Consider the following 17,485-nt stretch of genomic DNA (forward strand, 5'->3'; position numbering starts at 1 on the left):
TTTGTATTTGCCTAGTATATCGATAGGTTAAATCATGCGAGACATATTCCAAATGCTTACTAAGTCTAGGTTATACAATAACCGCTTTCCTTATCCACAAGGTGTTATCCTATCAAAGAAGCTTATATTTGGCTTGACAGATTTTTCTTTACAAATCATGCTGGTCCTATACTTTACAACTTCAGTGTTGCAGTGATTTCTTTAATTACTTGCTTCCATTTTTCTGGCACAGAAGTTAAAACTAATGGAATCTGTAGTTTCTGGGTTGGTTTTATTTTCCCTTGTAGAGATAGCAACATAGATTTGCCCTGTTCCGTCTTTGGAATCTCTCGTCTCCATGTGACTTTCAAGATATAGCTAGAGGTCAGATCCTTTCTTTACTTTTTGAGTTGATTCTAGGATGCATTTCATAGACTACTGGTGCTGCAGGATCTAACTTTGTCTAAGTGATTGTTTAACTTGCTTTTTTTTATTTTGTCTTCTAAACGTACCGTCATAAGCATTCACTATGTTAGACATTCCTTCAGAATTCTTCGTGAGACCGAAACCAAGAAGTCATAAGAATCTTGCCATTTCTAAGTTTCATGTTACTGTTTTCCCTCTCACTGAGCAGTGGGCCTATCTGCCTTGGTTTCCTCTTGCTCTAATGTGATTGATGAACAAGTCTTTTGTTCCCTTTATTCCTAGCTAGTTTGAGTCATTTTTGCCTTTGCCTTTTAATGACTTGCATTTCCTGTGTTGTTTGCTATATTCTATTACTTTGTTAATGTCTATTGTTTACATTTATATGATCTTTTTATTTTGTAGGTAGCAAGATTCGTGGTTAAGGCCAAGTGTTTTTTGCCACATTTTCTATATTTCCTACCCACATCGGCTAGCTTTTTTTAGGCATTTAATGGTGTCCTTTGAAAACTGCCAACTTCTTCGAGTTGTTTTTCCCCTCAGTTTTATTCCCATGGGACTTACTATAGTCTATGAGTGTCCACATCGATTCATGAAATTTGTCTTATTTGCTGTACTCCATTCTACGTTCCTTTAGGACTTGAAAACTCTGTGATATTATGATCCTTTCGCCAAGCTTCGTGCTATTTCAATTCTCAAAGAGTGCCTCATGTTGTTAAAATAAGTCGTTAAGGAACAGCTTTCCCTCCAGTAGCTTTTAACTTCGGAATAAAAAGTTGTCTGATGCAGTCCAGGAATTATTGGATAATCTGTGCCTGCGGTGTTATATTTCCCATTAGATCGGTTGTTTTGAGGCCCCAATTAACTAAAATCTTGGGTTGGATGTTTTGTTAGTTGTTTAAAAACTCAATCCTTTCACCTGGTTACGGTGGCTATAGTAGCACTCTAGACGACACATACCTTGTTTTTCACCTTTTATTCCGAATCAGAGCTCTTCAACTTCTTCGCTATGTCCCATCTTACTCAGTACAAGTGTGTACATGTTTTAATTATAAGCACCCCTTCTACCTTTACCCTGTGATCTGTCCTGAGCAACTTACAATCCACACCAACGTTCCAATCATGGTGTATTTCCACAGTTTCAGTTGATGACTGAGCAATTGTCTAGTTGTATTTATTTATTAGCACTTCCAGTTCTTCCTGCTTATTACCCATACTTCTCGCATTTGTATATAGGCATCTAAGTTACTGGTTTGATCTTGCCTCTCAGTTTTGCCCTGACCGTCCTTTCTCTCTGCCATTATAGCCCACGCTCTCTCTTGTTTCTGACTCATCTCCCAGGTCTTCATGTTCCCCATTTACCTGTGGGCTTTGCTTACCTGTCCCCGTCGAACCTAGTTTAAAGCCCTCCTCACTAGGTTAGCCAGTCTGTGTGCAAATAGGGTCTTTCCCTCCTCGAAAGGTGAACGCCATCTCTGCCTAGCAGTCCTTCCTCGAATAGCATCCCGTGGTTGAGGAAGCCAAAACCGTCATGGTGACACCATCTTCGCAGCCAGGCATTCACCTCCATGGTGCATCTGTCTCTGTCTGGGCCCCTACCTTTCTAACGATTTATTCTACTGCGCCTATGTGATTTCTCTTCCAAAGGGATAGTTGTCCTAGTAGACAGAGCAGAGAAAGGGAGGAAGGGAGGGGAAACAGAGGGAAAAAAAGGGGAAATGACTGGCCTAAGGTCACACAGCAGGTCACTGGCAGAGATAAGAGTAGAGCCCAAGTGTCCTGAAAACCCCTGCACCGCACAGCGAACGATACAACATAGTGGTGACAGAGCGATGCTGCTAGTTCATAGTTACACACAGGCTAAAGTGCAGCCGGGAGTTGGTGCCACAAATCAGTTTGGAAGCAGGCAGCAGGCCATCTAGGCATAGAGCTTGGGGTAGAAAAATCACAGATGAGCTGCTATTTATGATGCTGGGTGAGTCTACAAGGGAATCAGGCTGTGATGGCATTTTAGTCTATCCATTTCACAGTCAACCTGTGAGCTTGGTGATGGTCGCAGCAGAGGAACCTTCTTTGGAAGATTAGTTGGGTTTGGATTGTATTTTGTTTCATCCTTTATAAAGCATTTTAACAGGCCACATCTTGGGCCAAATCCTCAAAAGGGGTAACATAACAAAGCTCCATTGACTTTAAATGAGCCGACCCAATTTACACTAATGTGATAACATGACTGATTGCCAGAGGTGAGGAACACTAACAATACCTCATCAGTGCAAGTGATGAGTGCTGTGCACCTTTGACATTCATATAATGAGATAATACATAAAAGAGAATCAGAGCCATTCCCACTGTCGCTCTAAATCTGATCATTGTCCTCCTCATTCCCCCTACAGCCATCACACAGTGTACTGAGGAAGAAAATGTCCAACCAAACCACTATGACCAAATTCCTTCTCCTGGGATTCTCTGATGTTCCAGAACTGCAGATTTTACACTTTGTGGTGTTTCTAGTGCTTTACCTGGCATCCCTAATTGGGAACCTTCTCATCATCACAGCCATAGCTCTCAACCACCAACTTCACACCCCCATGTACTTCTTCCTGATGAATCTGTCCATCCTAGACCTTGGCTCTGTCTCTGTCACCATCCCCAAATCGATGGCCAACTCCGTCATGAACACCAGATCAATTTCTTATTCTGGATGTCTTGCCCAAGTCTTTTTTTTCTTATTCTTTGTTTCAGCAGATTTTGCCATACTGACCATCATGGCGTACAACCGATATGTTGCCATCTGCCAACCACTGCACTATGAGAGAGTGATGAACAGAAGAGCTTGTGTCCAAATGGCAGTCAGTGCCTGGATCAGTATTATTCTCTATTCTGCATTGCACACTGGAAACACGTTTGCAATATCCTTCTGTGGAGGCAACATGGTGGATCAGTTCTTCTGTGAAGTCCCCCAGCTCCTCAAGCTCGCTTGCTCTAACTCAAATCTCAGTGAAGTTGGGTTTCTCATCTTTAGTGTGTGCTTAGCCTCAAGCTGCTTTGTTTTCATAATCGTGTCATATGTTCAGCTCTCCACCACATTGTTGAGAATCCCCTCTGAGCAGGGCCAGCATAAAGCCTTCTCCACCTGCCTCCCTCACCTCATTGTGGTCTTCTTGTTTATTTGCTCTGGGACCTTTGCCTACTTGAAACCCACCTGCAGCTCAACCTCAGGCCTGGATCTCATGGTGGCTGTTCTCTATTCTGTGTTGCCACCAATGATGAATCCGATCATCTATAGCATGAGAAACAAAGAGCTCAAAGGTGCACTGAGTAAACTGATAGGTTGGAGGTTATTCTCTAAGAATAAAATGTCCATATTTCTCCGTCAGTAACAATTTCATTCTGTGTTTCTTTATATAATCAGCTGATGACATTATTGCCTCCATGAGAAAATACTGTTCAATCTGTTTATGCAGAACTGGGTATTTATACTAGGAAAAATCCAGACAAACATGACTCAAGAATAAAGGAGCTATTATAGGTTTACACCAATGTAAATAAGATCGGAATCTATCTTCATATACTGCTATTCAGCACCACACTATCTGAGCACCTTGCCCATAAAATCAGTACCCATAGCAAAGTCCCTAGTGAAGTCTCAGGCTCTTCTTATTTTTGTGGGATAATCTCTGACTGAGGTATTAATGCAATTGTTCTTTGTGTTTTTTGTTTACTTGTTTGTCAGATTTTTATCCTTTTTTTTTTTTTTTTTCTTTTTTTGTTGCTTAACTTGTTGACTGATTTGATTTGTTTCTTTGGAGGTGGGAAAGCCTGGAGAGGTGGTGAGTGTTTGGTTAGACAGGATTTTTGATGTTTGCCCTCTCTTTGAAGTGATCATATGTCATCTCTTTGATGGGATTTTCTGAGTGACATGAAGGTTTGCTCCCCACAATGACAACCTCATTAATCATAATGATCGATTTCTATTCAATTGTGAATTATGTTGCACAATAATCTAGGGAGATTATTGTGCAAATTATTGTGCTTCTTTTCCTGTTAATGATTGTCTATGTCCAGATCATGATTTTCTTATAAATACTCCTTATTAAACATTATTTAACAAAGATTTTTATGGTTATATCTTACTCTATCTGTTATTTACAAACAGTTCATCCTAAAATACTTGGTGTTTGAACTTTGAGCTGTTTTGACAGGATACAGTTTTAACATGCTCTCTTTCATTTCTCTGAACAAATGGAAGTATCACACTCGGGATCCTTAAACATCAAGGAGGCAGCCCTCAGCTGGTTTAAATTGTCATAGCTCCATTGAAGTCAATAGTTCTCGGAGACTTTTCACCACCTGAGGATCTGCTCCAAACACTCATGATTATGAATTTCAAACTCACTCCCTTTGAATACTCTGTACAAAGGCCCTGATTCCACAGCCACTTCAGCACATTCTTTACTTTAATTGTAGGTTTAAAGAGAAGGTTTAAAGGGAAACTCATGCTTAATTCTCTGTTGGATATGGGTTAAGGATATGAACAGGGCTCAAGGCTAACACCAAACTGGTGTCAGACCCTGGCACTGTCTCCATTTCTCTCCTTTCCCAGTCAAAGAAAGCCTTGCAATTGGTGCATTGGAATTACTCTCCCCTTCTTGAATTTGAATTATTAACATAAAATATTTTTTTATCTCAAAGCTAGAATCACTGGGCCTTCTTCTATAGATTTACCAGTCCATTATGACTCTTCATCATCAACCTCTCCCTCCTGGAAATCCTGCTCACCAGCATGCTCATCACCAAGATATTGACCAACATGGTGTGCAATTGGAAGACCAGTTTTTTCCCTAGCTTCCATGCAAGTGCCATTGCGTGCACTGACCAAAACCCCATCCCATCTCATTTGCCTAAATGTCACTGTTTCCAGAAACATTCCTGTCTGCATGGCTGGAATGTTCACACAGGGGCCATCAACTCAGCTGAATCACATTCTCTGAAAAAGCAAAGTTATTATTCATACAAAAAGATTTAGCTGTATTCATTCCATTTTTCCAGTGATATGGAGTAGGAGCTCACTCCAGCTTCTGGATGAGATAAATCACAGGGTAGCTCACAAGTAGAGCTGGAAGGAAAATTTCTGATTGAAGCAGAGTTTTGTCCAAAAATCCTGATTCATAGAACCCAAAATGATTCACAGAAACATCTCAGGTTTGATGAACTTTCAGGGAAGAAAGGTCAGACTGGCAATGGATTGCCTGCCTGCCAAGCTGAGCTGCTAAGTAGCAAGAAGTTTGAAGACCTTGGTATGGGCTCCCAGGGGCCGTGGCTCTAGGGCAATCTCAGCATGCAGACGACCTTGGGCCAGGAACACGAGGGCTTCCAGACTTCCAGGCCAGCTGGTTTTCCAAAATGGTCACTGAGTCACATAATATGGGCAACCAGCTGGCCTGGGAGACTGGAATCAGTTGTTGAGTGAAACTCACATTCTGCTCCTATTAGCAGCCATGAAACTGACAAGAATGTCCATTTCACTCAGCAGATGCCAGGGTCCTATGGAGAAAGTTTTCTTTCTGAAGCACCATGTGTTGGTGTTTCTAAAACATCCCCTTCCCCCGAGTTTTCAGTTAGAGGGAAATTTTGAAATAGCAACATTTCCCACAAAGCGGAAAGCCCATGTTTTGGCCAGCTCTGCATTCAAGCTTTGTTGTTATGGTCTCGTTGGAAAACATCAAGGTACAGTGTTCCTCCTTTCATCCTAAGGTAGACATCAGGGCAATAGTAATCAGCTGAGGCACTTCAACAAACCAATGGTGCTTCACTGACAGTGGAATTATCTTCTGAAGCTGCAAACGAAGTCTGTTAACCTTCAGGATGGGCTGCTGGCTTACCTGTTCTCCCAAGCTTTCCTTGAGGGCTTGACTGCGTTGTTGGGGAAATTATATGGAAGTTTCATTGGTTGAGGAGGTAGAATATGAAAGTCAATGAATGGGGAATGATCTCCTGGTCAATGAAAAGGGAAGAAGTCTAGTTTGGTTAAGGAAAATTGTATGGATTGTGAATAGGGAATAAGAAGGAGGGAAGAGCTGTGATTGTTGTCAAGTGCAGAAGACTCTGTGTGGTGAAGGGCAAAGAGATCTATGGCTGATTCTGCTGGAGAATGTTTTGGTGGGTGAATGGAGGATAATCTTATCGTTAGTAGAGGGCAGATGAGTCTACGGGTGGTGAAGGACAGATTTGTCTGGTTGGTGGAGGGCAGAGGAGTTTATGGGTGGTTGAAGGAGAAGAATGTTCTAGTTGACTTATGGGGGAAATTTTCCCCTTGGTTAATGGCGAAAAACTACAGTTGGTTAATGGGAGAGTTTAATGCTGAAGGAAGGAGAATGTTACCCAGGATTTGGTGGACCATATCAGTGTATTTTGCATATATTCTTACAATACAGAGCAGAGGTCTAGCGTTTGGGCTTTCTTACCAGTCCAAATGAACAAATAATACAAATATTGCTGTCACTTGATTTTACGGCATTTCACATCTGAGAACTTGCAAGGAGCCTCCAGGCTGGAGATGTGAGTCTCATGAGGAACAGCACAAATTCAGCTCTTGTGTAAATTTTCAGGGCTATGTTATCTACATTAATTCTGTGCCCTCTGACACCATTCTGCCACTCTTGCTGGCTTCTTTCAATAATTAGGATTCTGGGACTGGTGTGTCAGTGACTTTAGACACGACACTGATGAATGGAGTAGAGAGAGAGATCATCATTGACAAGGACTTGCACAGAGAAAGGATCCAGTGCCCCATCCATGTCAGCATTGTTAGGGGTGTTCTGAAGTGAGGCTCCCACAATCACTCCATTTGAAGCTGTTCCATTCTGGATAAATAATTGTTAGGTTTTTTTTCTGATTTCTTTCTAGTGGCCTGTATGAAATACACTGGGTATCTTTGTCCAGTTCCCAGAGGATGTCTCCCCATCACACTAATATCAACATTACTGGCAATAATTTGCCACAATAATTTTTCTTGTCCATTACTAAGGAAGCAAGCAGGGATATGGAGAAGGGAATCTCCTTTAATGTACAGAAAGGGTCCTTCCAGGACAGGGTAGAGGCACATTTCCAGAAACTGTTGAGTGGAGGAAGATTCCACAGCTTCCACTTTGGCTTCTGTGTGCTCTGTTTTGTTCTATAACTGGAGGAGTGTTAACAGGGCACTTCATCTTGAATGGTCTCTTGGAATATGTGTCAATTACTTATGCTAAACTATGTTTTCTACCTCATATTTAGCTGTGACACCATGGCCTTATCTACACTACACAGTTCTGTCGACAAAAGGTAGCTTCTGTTGACAAAGCAGTGACAGTGTACACACAGCAGTGCTCCTCCCGCAGATTTAACTCTCCTGCTACTCTGACATAATAAAACCACCTTGGCAAGAGTCATAGAGCTTTTTGCAACATAACATGAGTGTAGACACTGTGTTCCTCACATCACTGTAACGGGCCTCCAGGAGGTACCCCACAGTGCCCACTGTGACCACTCCGGTCACCGTGTTTGAACTCAGCCTCCCTGCATCAAGCTACATTGGCATGGCCTCCTCTTTCAAAGCCCCAGGAAGTTTTTAATTATTCTTCCTGTTTGCTTGATGTGGAGACCTCATGTAGCTACTGCCCAGCTGAGCATGCTGGCTTCCTGCAGCAAACAGGTGCCTACCTGGACCACATGGGAGGAGGATGTGGGTTTCCCTAGCTGTGATGGGGGTGATAGACGGAATGCATATCCCTATCTCGGCACCAGAGCACCAAGGCACCGAGTACATAAAACGCAAGGGGTACTTTTCAATGGTGCTGCAAGCACTGGTGGATCACAAGGAATGTTTCACCGACATCAGCGTGGGATGGCTGGGAAAGGTGCATGATGCACGCATCTTCAGGAACTTTGATCTGTTTGAACAGCTGCAGGAAGGAACTTACTTCTCAGACCAGAAAATTATCAATGGAGATGTTGAAATGCCAATAGTTATCCTTGGGGACCCAGACTACCCCTTAATGCCATGGCTTATGAAGCCATACATAGGAACCTGGACAGTTGTCAGGAGCTGTTCAACTACAGGCTGAGCAAGTGCAGAATGGTGGTAGAATGTGCATTTGGAGGTTTAAAAGCTTGCTGGGGCAGTTTACTGACGCAGTTAGACCTCAGTGAAACCAATATTCCCATTTTAATTGCTGCTTGCTGTGTGCTTCCCTTACTCTCCATAACCTTTAGCTCAAATGACCCAAGATTTAGGTCACTAACCCTACCCTGCACCCTCCTAAGACACTTTAAATATCAAAGAAATTTGACTAAGCGTATCATTTTTTTTAAAGAGAGGTGGAAATTTAAACAGAAGTCATGGCGCAACCTTCACTATCGGGGTATTCCTGTGTAGTTAGAATATTAATCTGTTCATTTACTGTTTGGGTACCCATCTCATAGGTTTCTATTAATCATGTTATTGGAATATTCTATGAGCATTGATATAGGATTGTGATGTCCAGCAATGAGAATCTCAGATACAGGAACAAGCAAAAAACTAGACTTCATGGCACAGATATTCAGCTCATGTCACCTGGCCTGGTTCCTTAGCACTATGCCAATTTACAGTTGCTGAGAACTGGTCTAATCGATTTCAGTGGGGCTGGGGCTGATTTACATAACAGTTGTTTGGGGATCTGGACCCTTTGACGCCAAGGCAGCTAGAGGTGATTTACAAAAACTGGGGGTCTCAACCATTCACTCCAGTGGAGCTACCTTGATTTGAACTAGCTGATGTTCGGAACCATTGATTCCAATAGATCTAGGGCTGATTTATACATACTGGGGATCTGGCCCTTTGTCTTTCATTCTCTGACATGAATGTCTAGTGTGAATGTAACACTTTTAAACAGTGCATCTGCAGCCAAAGGAGCCTTTTATTTTAGTGTTTTCTGCAGAAAGGACAAAAAATATAGCTACAAAGAAAGAAAGAAAGAAAGAAAGAAAGAAAGATCAGATACAGAACATCTCCACAACACGGAATTCCTCCAAAGTTCTCTCCCCACTTGTAACTAATATCAATGGACAAAGCACTAGGAAAGAGCAGATTGATTATGAAATTTTGATTCTTCTTTGGTTCAGTTTCCCAGGCAAAGAATGTGGATTGGAAATTGCATCATGGGCCAGATCCCCAGATGAAGTAAATGGATGCGGCTCCACGGAAGTCAATAAGCCAGATCTCCACTGGTGTAAACAGCCCTTGCTACTCTGAAGTCAATAGAACTTTACACCATCCATTTACAACAGCTCAGGACGAGGTCCTTAGTTTTTAGTGTTTGCCTATGGGTACCTCTTTGTGACCAACTTCAAGCAGTCAGGACAGCCTGAGCTGAGAGTTCCTCTGGTGGCTGCATCCCAAGAGTTGCTGGTGCAATGCAGGGGAAAACCATCTCTGCTCACTCAGAAGTAATTATGTGAAGTTGTTGAAGGAACAGACCATTCCAGGCCAGCTGAGACTCTGGTGCCATTAGGCTCTCAGCCATTGTAGGTCACACGTCAGTGTTACTAATTTATATTTTATTTTGCCATTCTGTGGGGACCTCCTTTGTGACTCAGCCCTGCCTTGTTTTTAGCCAAGGCTACTTCCAGGGATGCTGCCATTATGTGAGATCCAGAGCAGGTGCTGTTCCCTCTCGGGGGGGAGGGGGGATAGGATCAGGTACTGCAGGTTGTCAGAGTGATTTCCTCCAGAGGTGAGATCAGAGCTGGGCTCACAGCCCTGGAGACTGGATTCAGCTATTTAGCCCCAACAGGAACATCTTAGGCTTCGACTGTGTCTGAAGTATGCACAAGCTGTCATCATCTCTAGAGCTGGGAGGGGCTTTCAGTCCCTGATCCCAATCAGTCCATCACCTCTCAAGTCTGCCCTAGGAGGGAAGCAGGGAGCACCAGTCTGTGCTAGTAACTGCAGAGAGGCGCTGCAACTCAGTACATGCAGTGAAGGGGCACAACAACAGCTGGTTGATAATACAGTGATGGGGGCATGAGAGACAGCAAAAGAACCAATCAATCCTGGCAATGGGTGCATAGATAGATAGATAGATAGATAGATAGATAGATAGATAATGGCCAATGATTCTTAACACTGCAAGATCAATGCACTGCAAATTGGGATAAAGAAGAAGGGCAAAAGCATATCTGGATATGGACTGGCTAACCTAGTGAGGAGGACTTGAAACTAGGTTCAATGAGGGCAGGTGAACAAAGCCCACAGGTAAGTCATAAACATGGAGATCTGGGAGAAGGGTCGGAATCTGGGGAAGCATGGGCTGCTATAACAGAAATAAGGGAGCAACGAGAGAGAACTGCGGGAGTGAGAGGGGGATCAACTCATTATCTTAGATGTCTGTATACTGATGTGAGAAGTATGGGGAATAATCAAGAAGAACTTAAAACGCTAGTATATAAACACAACTGTGACATAGCTGGCATCGTGGAGACTTGGTGGGATAATACACATGACTGGAATATTGGTATAGAAGGGTACAATTTAGAAAGGACAGGTAGGTTAAAAATGGAGGAGGTGTTGCTTTATATATCAAAAACTTATACACTTGGACTTGGGTTGAGATAAAAATAGGAGACAGATTTGGTGAAAGTCTATGGGTAAGGATAAAAGGGGTAAAAAAACAAGAGTGATATCATGGTAGGGGTTTACTGCAGACCACCTAACCAGGTAGAAGAGGTGGATGAGTCTTTTTTTAAACAACTAACAAATTCATCCAAATCACAGGACTTGGTCATGATGGACTTCAACTACCCAGACATCTGTTGGGAAAATGACAGAGCATAGCACAGATTATCCAACAAGTTCTTGAAATGCATTGGAAACATTTTTTTTTTAATTTCAGAAGGTGGAGAAAGCTACTAGGCTGTTCTAGATTTGATTGTGACAAATAGGGAGGAACTGGTTGAGAATTTGGAAATGGAAGGTGGCCTGGGTGAAAGTGATCACAAAAGGATAAATTCTAAACAATGGTCGGAGGGAAAACAGCACAATAAAGACAATGGATTTCAGGAAGGCAGACTTTTCAGCAAATTCAGGGAGTTGGTAGGCAAAATCCCATGGAAAGCAAGTCAAAGGGGAAAAACAATTGAAGACAGTTGGCAGTTTTGCAAAGAGACATTACTAAGGGCACAAGAGCAAACTATCCCACTGAGTAAGAATGATAAGAAGTATGGCAAGAGACCGCCCTGGTGCAACCAGATCTTCAATGACCTAAAACTCAAAAAAGAGTCCTACAAAAAGTGGAAACTAGGTCAAATTACAAAAGATGAATTTGAAGAAGTTGATATCTGAGCCATTAGCGATTCCAGAAGACTGGAAAAGGGAAAATAGAGTGCCTATCTATAAAAAGGGAAATAAGGACAGCCTAGAGAATTACAGACCAGTTAGCTTAACTTTTGTACCCGGAAAGATAATGGAGCTAATACTTAAGCAATCAATTTGCAAACAGCTAGAAGATAATGAGGTGATAAGTAACAGGCAGCATGGATTTGTCAAGAACAAATCATGTCAAACCAACCTGATATTTTTTTTTGAGAGGGTAAAAAGCCATGCGGATAGGAAAGAAGCAATAGAAGTGGTATATCTTGACTTTAGTAAGGCTTTTGATACTTTCAGGCATGACCTTCTCATAAACAAACTAGGGAAATACAACCTAGATGGGGCTACTATAAGGTGGGTGCATAACTGGTTAGAAAACTGTTCCCAGAGAGTAGTTATGAGTGGTTCACAGTCATGCTGGAGGGGTGTAAAGAGTGGGGTCCCATAGGCATCGATTCTGGGTCTGGTTCTGTTCAATATCTTCATCAATAATCTAGATAATGGCATAGAGAGTACACTCATAAGGTTTGGAGATGATACAAGCTGGGAGGGTTTGTAAGTGCTTTGGAGGATAGGATTATAATTCAAAATAATGATGGGGACAAACTGGAGAAATAGTCAGATGTAAATAGGATGAAATTCAATGAGGATAAATGCAAAGTACTCCATTTAGAAAGGAACAATCAGCTGCACACATACAAAATGGGAAATGACAGCCTAGGAAAGTTTACTGCAGAAAGGGATATGGGTGTCATAATGGATCACAAGCTAAATATTAGTGAACAGTGCAACACTGCTGCAAAACAAGCAAACCTCATTGTGGGATGTGTTAGCAGGAGTGTTGTAAGCAAGAAACGAGAAGTAATTCTTCCACTCTACTCTGCGCTGATTAGGCCTCAACTGGAGTGTTGCGTCCAGTTCTGGGTGCCACATTTCAGGAAAGATGTGGATAAATTGGAGAAAGTCCAGAGAAAAGCAAAAAAAAAGATTAAATGTCGAGAAAACATGACCTAGGAGGGAAGATTGAAAAAATTGGGTTTGTTTAGTCTGGATAAGAGAAGACTGAGAGGGGATATGATAACAGTTTTCAAGTACGTAAAAGGTTGTTACAAAAAGGAGGGAGAGAACTGTTAACCTTTGAGGATAGGACCAAGAGGCAATGGGTTTAAATTGCAACAAAGAATGTTTAGGTTGGACATTAGGAAAAACTTCCTAACTCTCAGAATGCTTAAGCACTGGAATAAATTGCCTTGGGAGGTTGTGGAATCTCCTTCATTGGAGATTTTTAAAAGCAGGTTAGACAAACACCTGTCAGGGGTGGTCAAGATCAGGCCTGCACAACTTGCAGCCTGGGGGCTGCATGCGGCCTGTATGGGCTCACTGTGTGACCCACGGGGGGTGAGTAGGTGGGCTCACTGTGCGGCCCATGGCGGGTGAATAGGCGAGTGGCAGGTGAGGGAGGGAGGCTGAGAAGGTGTGTGGGCAGTGGCAGGGGGTGAGGAGGCGAGCTGGAGGGGGTGGGGGGCTGAGGAGGCGAGCGGATGAACAGTGGTGGGGGGTGAGTAGGTGAGCCGGGTGTGGGTGGGGGGCTGAGGAGGCGAGCGAGGAGTCAGTGTCTGACCTGTTCTAGTGAACTGGTCTGGCTCTCATCCCCTCTCCAAGGGTTGCAGCCTCATTCATACCTCATTCATTCAACAGGACAATTGATTATAAAGTTGGGGGAAGATCTTTTTCTATTTCTAGCAAAAAGACATTTTTCTTGTACCTTAATTATACTACCTTAGGGGCCCCCTATAACATATTACCAAGGTTCAATACCGTTGTTTCAGTGGGGCAGTGCTGGGGAAGTGGGTTTGTTTCTGTGGGGTGAGCGGTGCTCCGTGGGGGAGAATTTGGGGGGCTTGCCGGATCTAGAAGGGGTTCAGCGGGGCCGGGCGAATTTGGCCCTTAGCTATTTTCTTTGGAGTAACATGGCCCTTGCCTCTTTATGAGTTATACAGGCCTGGTCTAGATAATACTTAGTCCTGCCAGGATTGCAAGGAACTGGACTAGATGACCTCTCAAGGCCCTTTCCATTTCTATGATTCTATGAGTCTATGAAAGTAAGTTCTCTATTTCAATTAAATATGTTAGTGTATTAATGTACAGAAAAAAATTAATATCAGAAATATGAATTGCCATTAGATCTCTTTAAGACTTTAACTATCAAATTATGCAGACGTCTAGAGATGATCAGATTTAAAAAAAATATTTCATCAGAAAAAAATGATTTTTCATTGAGGTTGTGAGAACACCAAACAATTTCATCCTGAAACTGTTGGAAACTGAAAAAAAATTTTCATAATAACAAAGTGTTTTCATTTTTATGGCTAGCAGAGACTTTCCATGAAAATGTATTCAACTGAAAACTCAATTTTCCTTTGAAATAAAGCAGAAATTGTCTGACTACTGGAAACTTAGCTTTAAGCCAGGGTTTGGGGAACATGAATATTGTCCAATGACACCACAGTTTCCAACCCATTCTCTCTATTGCAACCGTGTTTATGTCTTTCAAAGCGGTAGATGCAGGATGGTGAAACTAAGTTGCGAAGTTGGTAGCCCACACAATGTGTTTTAAACATACTAACCTCTCTAAACTGAAGCCCAAGGAGTTGAAGCCCCCAGACAAAGCCTGTCTATCTTGATCTTACCCAAGGAAATGCAGGAGGCTGATGGAACTAGAACTCAGCTCTCCTCTTCTACCATCATAGCCTCTGTCCCACACTGCTGCCCGCTATACAAAATTACTGTCCACACATTCACAGAACATACACCTAGGAAGAAACAGTCCATCCCCAAAAGAGTTTATATTCAAAGGAGACAAGACAGAGAAATGGAGGGAGGGGAAAGAGAGGCAGAAGTGACAGCCCCAAAGTCACAGTGAAGATCAGTGGCAAAGTCAAGAGTAGAACCCGAGTCTCCTGACTGCCACTGACCCACACTATACAGACATAAAGTCACAGAGGGAAACAATACAACTTAGCAGTAACTGAGCAATGCTACTAGCCCATCATCGCCCAGAGATGGAAATCCAGCTACGATCTGGTGCCATAAATCAATGTGTAAACAGGCAGCAGGCCGCCTGTGTGGTGTTGGGATGGAATCATCACAGAGGAGTTGCCATGTGAGACTCCTGATAAGTTTAAGCTGCTTTTCCCAGGAAAGTGGGAATTAGGGTCAGCAGATGTCCCGGTTTTTGGGTTTTTTTCTTATATAGTCTCCTATTACCCCCCACCCCCTGTCTTGATTTTTCACATTTGCTATCTGGTCACCCTAGTGAGAATCAGGCTGTGTGGGCATTTTAGTTTCAGGGACAAGTTATGAGTCTGGTGTCTGTAGCAATAGGGGCAAAACATTGGTTAACATTGTTGGATTTGGGTTGTACTTTGTTCCATCCTCCATACTGCATTTGATCAAGCCACATATTGGGCCAGATCCTCAGATCATGTAAACTGACCAAGCTACATTGACTTTAAGGGAACGATTCCAATTTACACTCCTGTGATAACACAGAGAGTAGTGCTCTGTTTGTGAGCGGTGAGGAACACTACCTACTCCAGTCAATAGTATTGATCAATGCTGTGCACCTTTGACATTCACATCATGAGAGATTATGGAGAGGGGAATCAGGATCACTCTCTCTCTAAGTATAATCCTGATCATTGCTCTTGTCTTTCCCTCCACAGGCAGGACATTATGAACTAATAAAGAAAATGTCCAACCAAACCAACATAACTGAGTTCCTTCTCCTGGGATTCTCTGATGTTCGGGAGCTGCAGATTTTGCACTTCTTGGTGTTTCTTGTGCTTTACCTGGCAGCCCTGGAAGGGAATCTCCTTATCATCACAGCCATAACTCTTGATCACCACCTTCACAGCCCCATGTACTTCTTCCTGATCAATTTGTCCATTCTAGATCTTGGTACCATCCCTGTCACCATTCCCAAAACCATAGCCAATTCCCTTATGAACACCAGGTCCATTTCCTATCTTGGATGTGTTGCCCAAGTCTTTTTCTTTGTTTTCTTTGCTGCATCTGACTTTGCCATACTCACTGTTATGGTATACGATCGATATGTCGCCATCTGCAAACCACTGCACTATGAGGCTATATTGAACAGGAGAACTTGTGTCCAAATGGCAGCCAGTGCCTGGATCAGTGTAATTGTCTATTCTTCATTGCACACCAGGAGCACATTTGCAATCTCCTTCTGTGGTGGCAATGAAGTGAATCAGTTCTTCTGTGAAATTCCCCAGCTACTCAAGCTCGCCTGCTCTGACACATACCTTGGTGAAGTCAAGGTGCTCATCTTCGGTGCATGTTTAGCCTTAAGCTGTTTTATTTTTATAATTCTGTCTTACATTCAGATCTTCCAAACAGTGCTGAGAATCCCCACTGAGCAGGGTCAGCATAAAGCCCTATCCACTTGCCTCCCTCACCTGATTGTGGTTTCCTTGTTTGTTTTCACTGGCATCTTTGCTTACCTGAAACCCACCTCCAGTTCTCCACCAGGTCTGGATCTCATGGTGGCTGTTCTTTATTCCGTGCTGCCACCAGTGATGAATCCGATCATCTATAGCATGAGGAACAAGGAAATCAAAACTTCCCTGAGGAAACTCACTGACTGCAGGTTATTCAGCAAGAATAAAATGTCTATATTTCTCTTATGAACATGGTTTTTATCTATGTTTCTTTACCAACACAATCAATTGATGATACTTTGTTATTGTCCCCATTGGATTATGCTGTGTGATTTTTTTTTTTTATGCAAAATGCTCTATTTATAGTGGTAAATCCAGACTCGCTCCACTAAGTCAATGGAGTTATTCTAGGTTTATACCAGTGTAAGTAAGATGTCCATTAACATGTCTCCAGTCATAGGGAAGGAGGTGGGGGGTGGGGTGGTTAGTGAATTATGGATTGTTGTAATAAGCCATAAATCCAGTGTCTCTATTCAGTCCATGATTTTTGGCATCTAGCAACGTTATAAATTTAAGATCCCAGGCCCATCCCTTGAAGGTGTTTTGGAAGTTTCCTTTGGGAGAAGGACTGAGAGATCAGATATAGATTTTTTTTTGCAGATATAGAATGATCACTTTATGAAAAGTGTTCATGTACAGGCAATAGGGTGTTTTTGTCTTTTATCATTTTCCTGTGTGAGTTCATTCAAGAGCGTAGTGATTGTTTGGTTTCACCTACATAATTGTTATTGGAGCATTTAGTGCACTGGATGAGGCACACCACATTTTGTGATAGGTATGTGTAGGACCCATGGATATTAACAGATGTTTTGTGGGGGGTGCTGATCATCATAGCAGTGGAGATATGTCTACAGGTTTAATATCTGTTGTTCTGGCTGTGTTGATGTGTCCTGTTCTGTGGGGAACTTGCTTCAGAGGATGAGCTTGGAGCAGTTGGAAGGTTGTCTGAGGACCAGAAGAGGGAGTTCTGGAAAGATTTCTTTCAGAACGTGGTCCCCATTGAGTATGGATTGTAATTGTTTGATGATACCCTGTGTTGTCAACAAGCCAATTCACCTTGAAATATGTGTTAACTATTTACACTAAACAAGCTGTTTCAATTTGTATTTATCTGTAACACTCTTAGTACATTTCCTAGACCTGAAGAAGACCTCTGTGTAAGCTCAAAAGCTTC

The 17,485-nt window shown here is 42.5% G+C and overlaps 2 protein-coding genes across 2 annotated transcripts; both read left to right on the forward strand.

Annotated features, from left to right (window-relative positions):
- The first annotated feature begins 2,822 nt into the window (after nucleotides 1–2,822).
- LOC116832003 (olfactory receptor 14A16-like) lies at nucleotides 2,823–3,782 on the forward strand. Its single transcript, XM_032792396.1, has one exon. It carries the CDS (start codon nucleotides 2,823–2,825, stop codon nucleotides 3,780–3,782), a length of 960 nt encoding a protein of 319 aa, XP_032648287.1.
- An 11,761-nt stretch (nucleotides 3,783–15,543) lies between these two features.
- LOC116832004 (olfactory receptor 14A16-like) lies at nucleotides 15,544–16,500 on the forward strand. Its single transcript, XM_032792397.2, has one exon. The coding sequence runs from the start codon at nucleotides 15,544–15,546 to the stop codon at nucleotides 16,498–16,500; it is 957 nt and encodes a 318-aa protein (XP_032648288.1).
- The last annotated feature ends 985 nt before the right edge of the window (nucleotides 16,501–17,485 follow it).

Source organism: Chelonoidis abingdonii, unplaced genomic scaffold (assembly GCF_003597395.2).
Source record: "Chelonoidis abingdonii isolate Lonesome George unplaced genomic scaffold, CheloAbing_2.0 scaffold0609, whole genome shotgun sequence".
NCBI classification, from domain to species: Eukaryota; Metazoa; Chordata; order Testudines; family Testudinidae; genus Chelonoidis; species Chelonoidis abingdonii.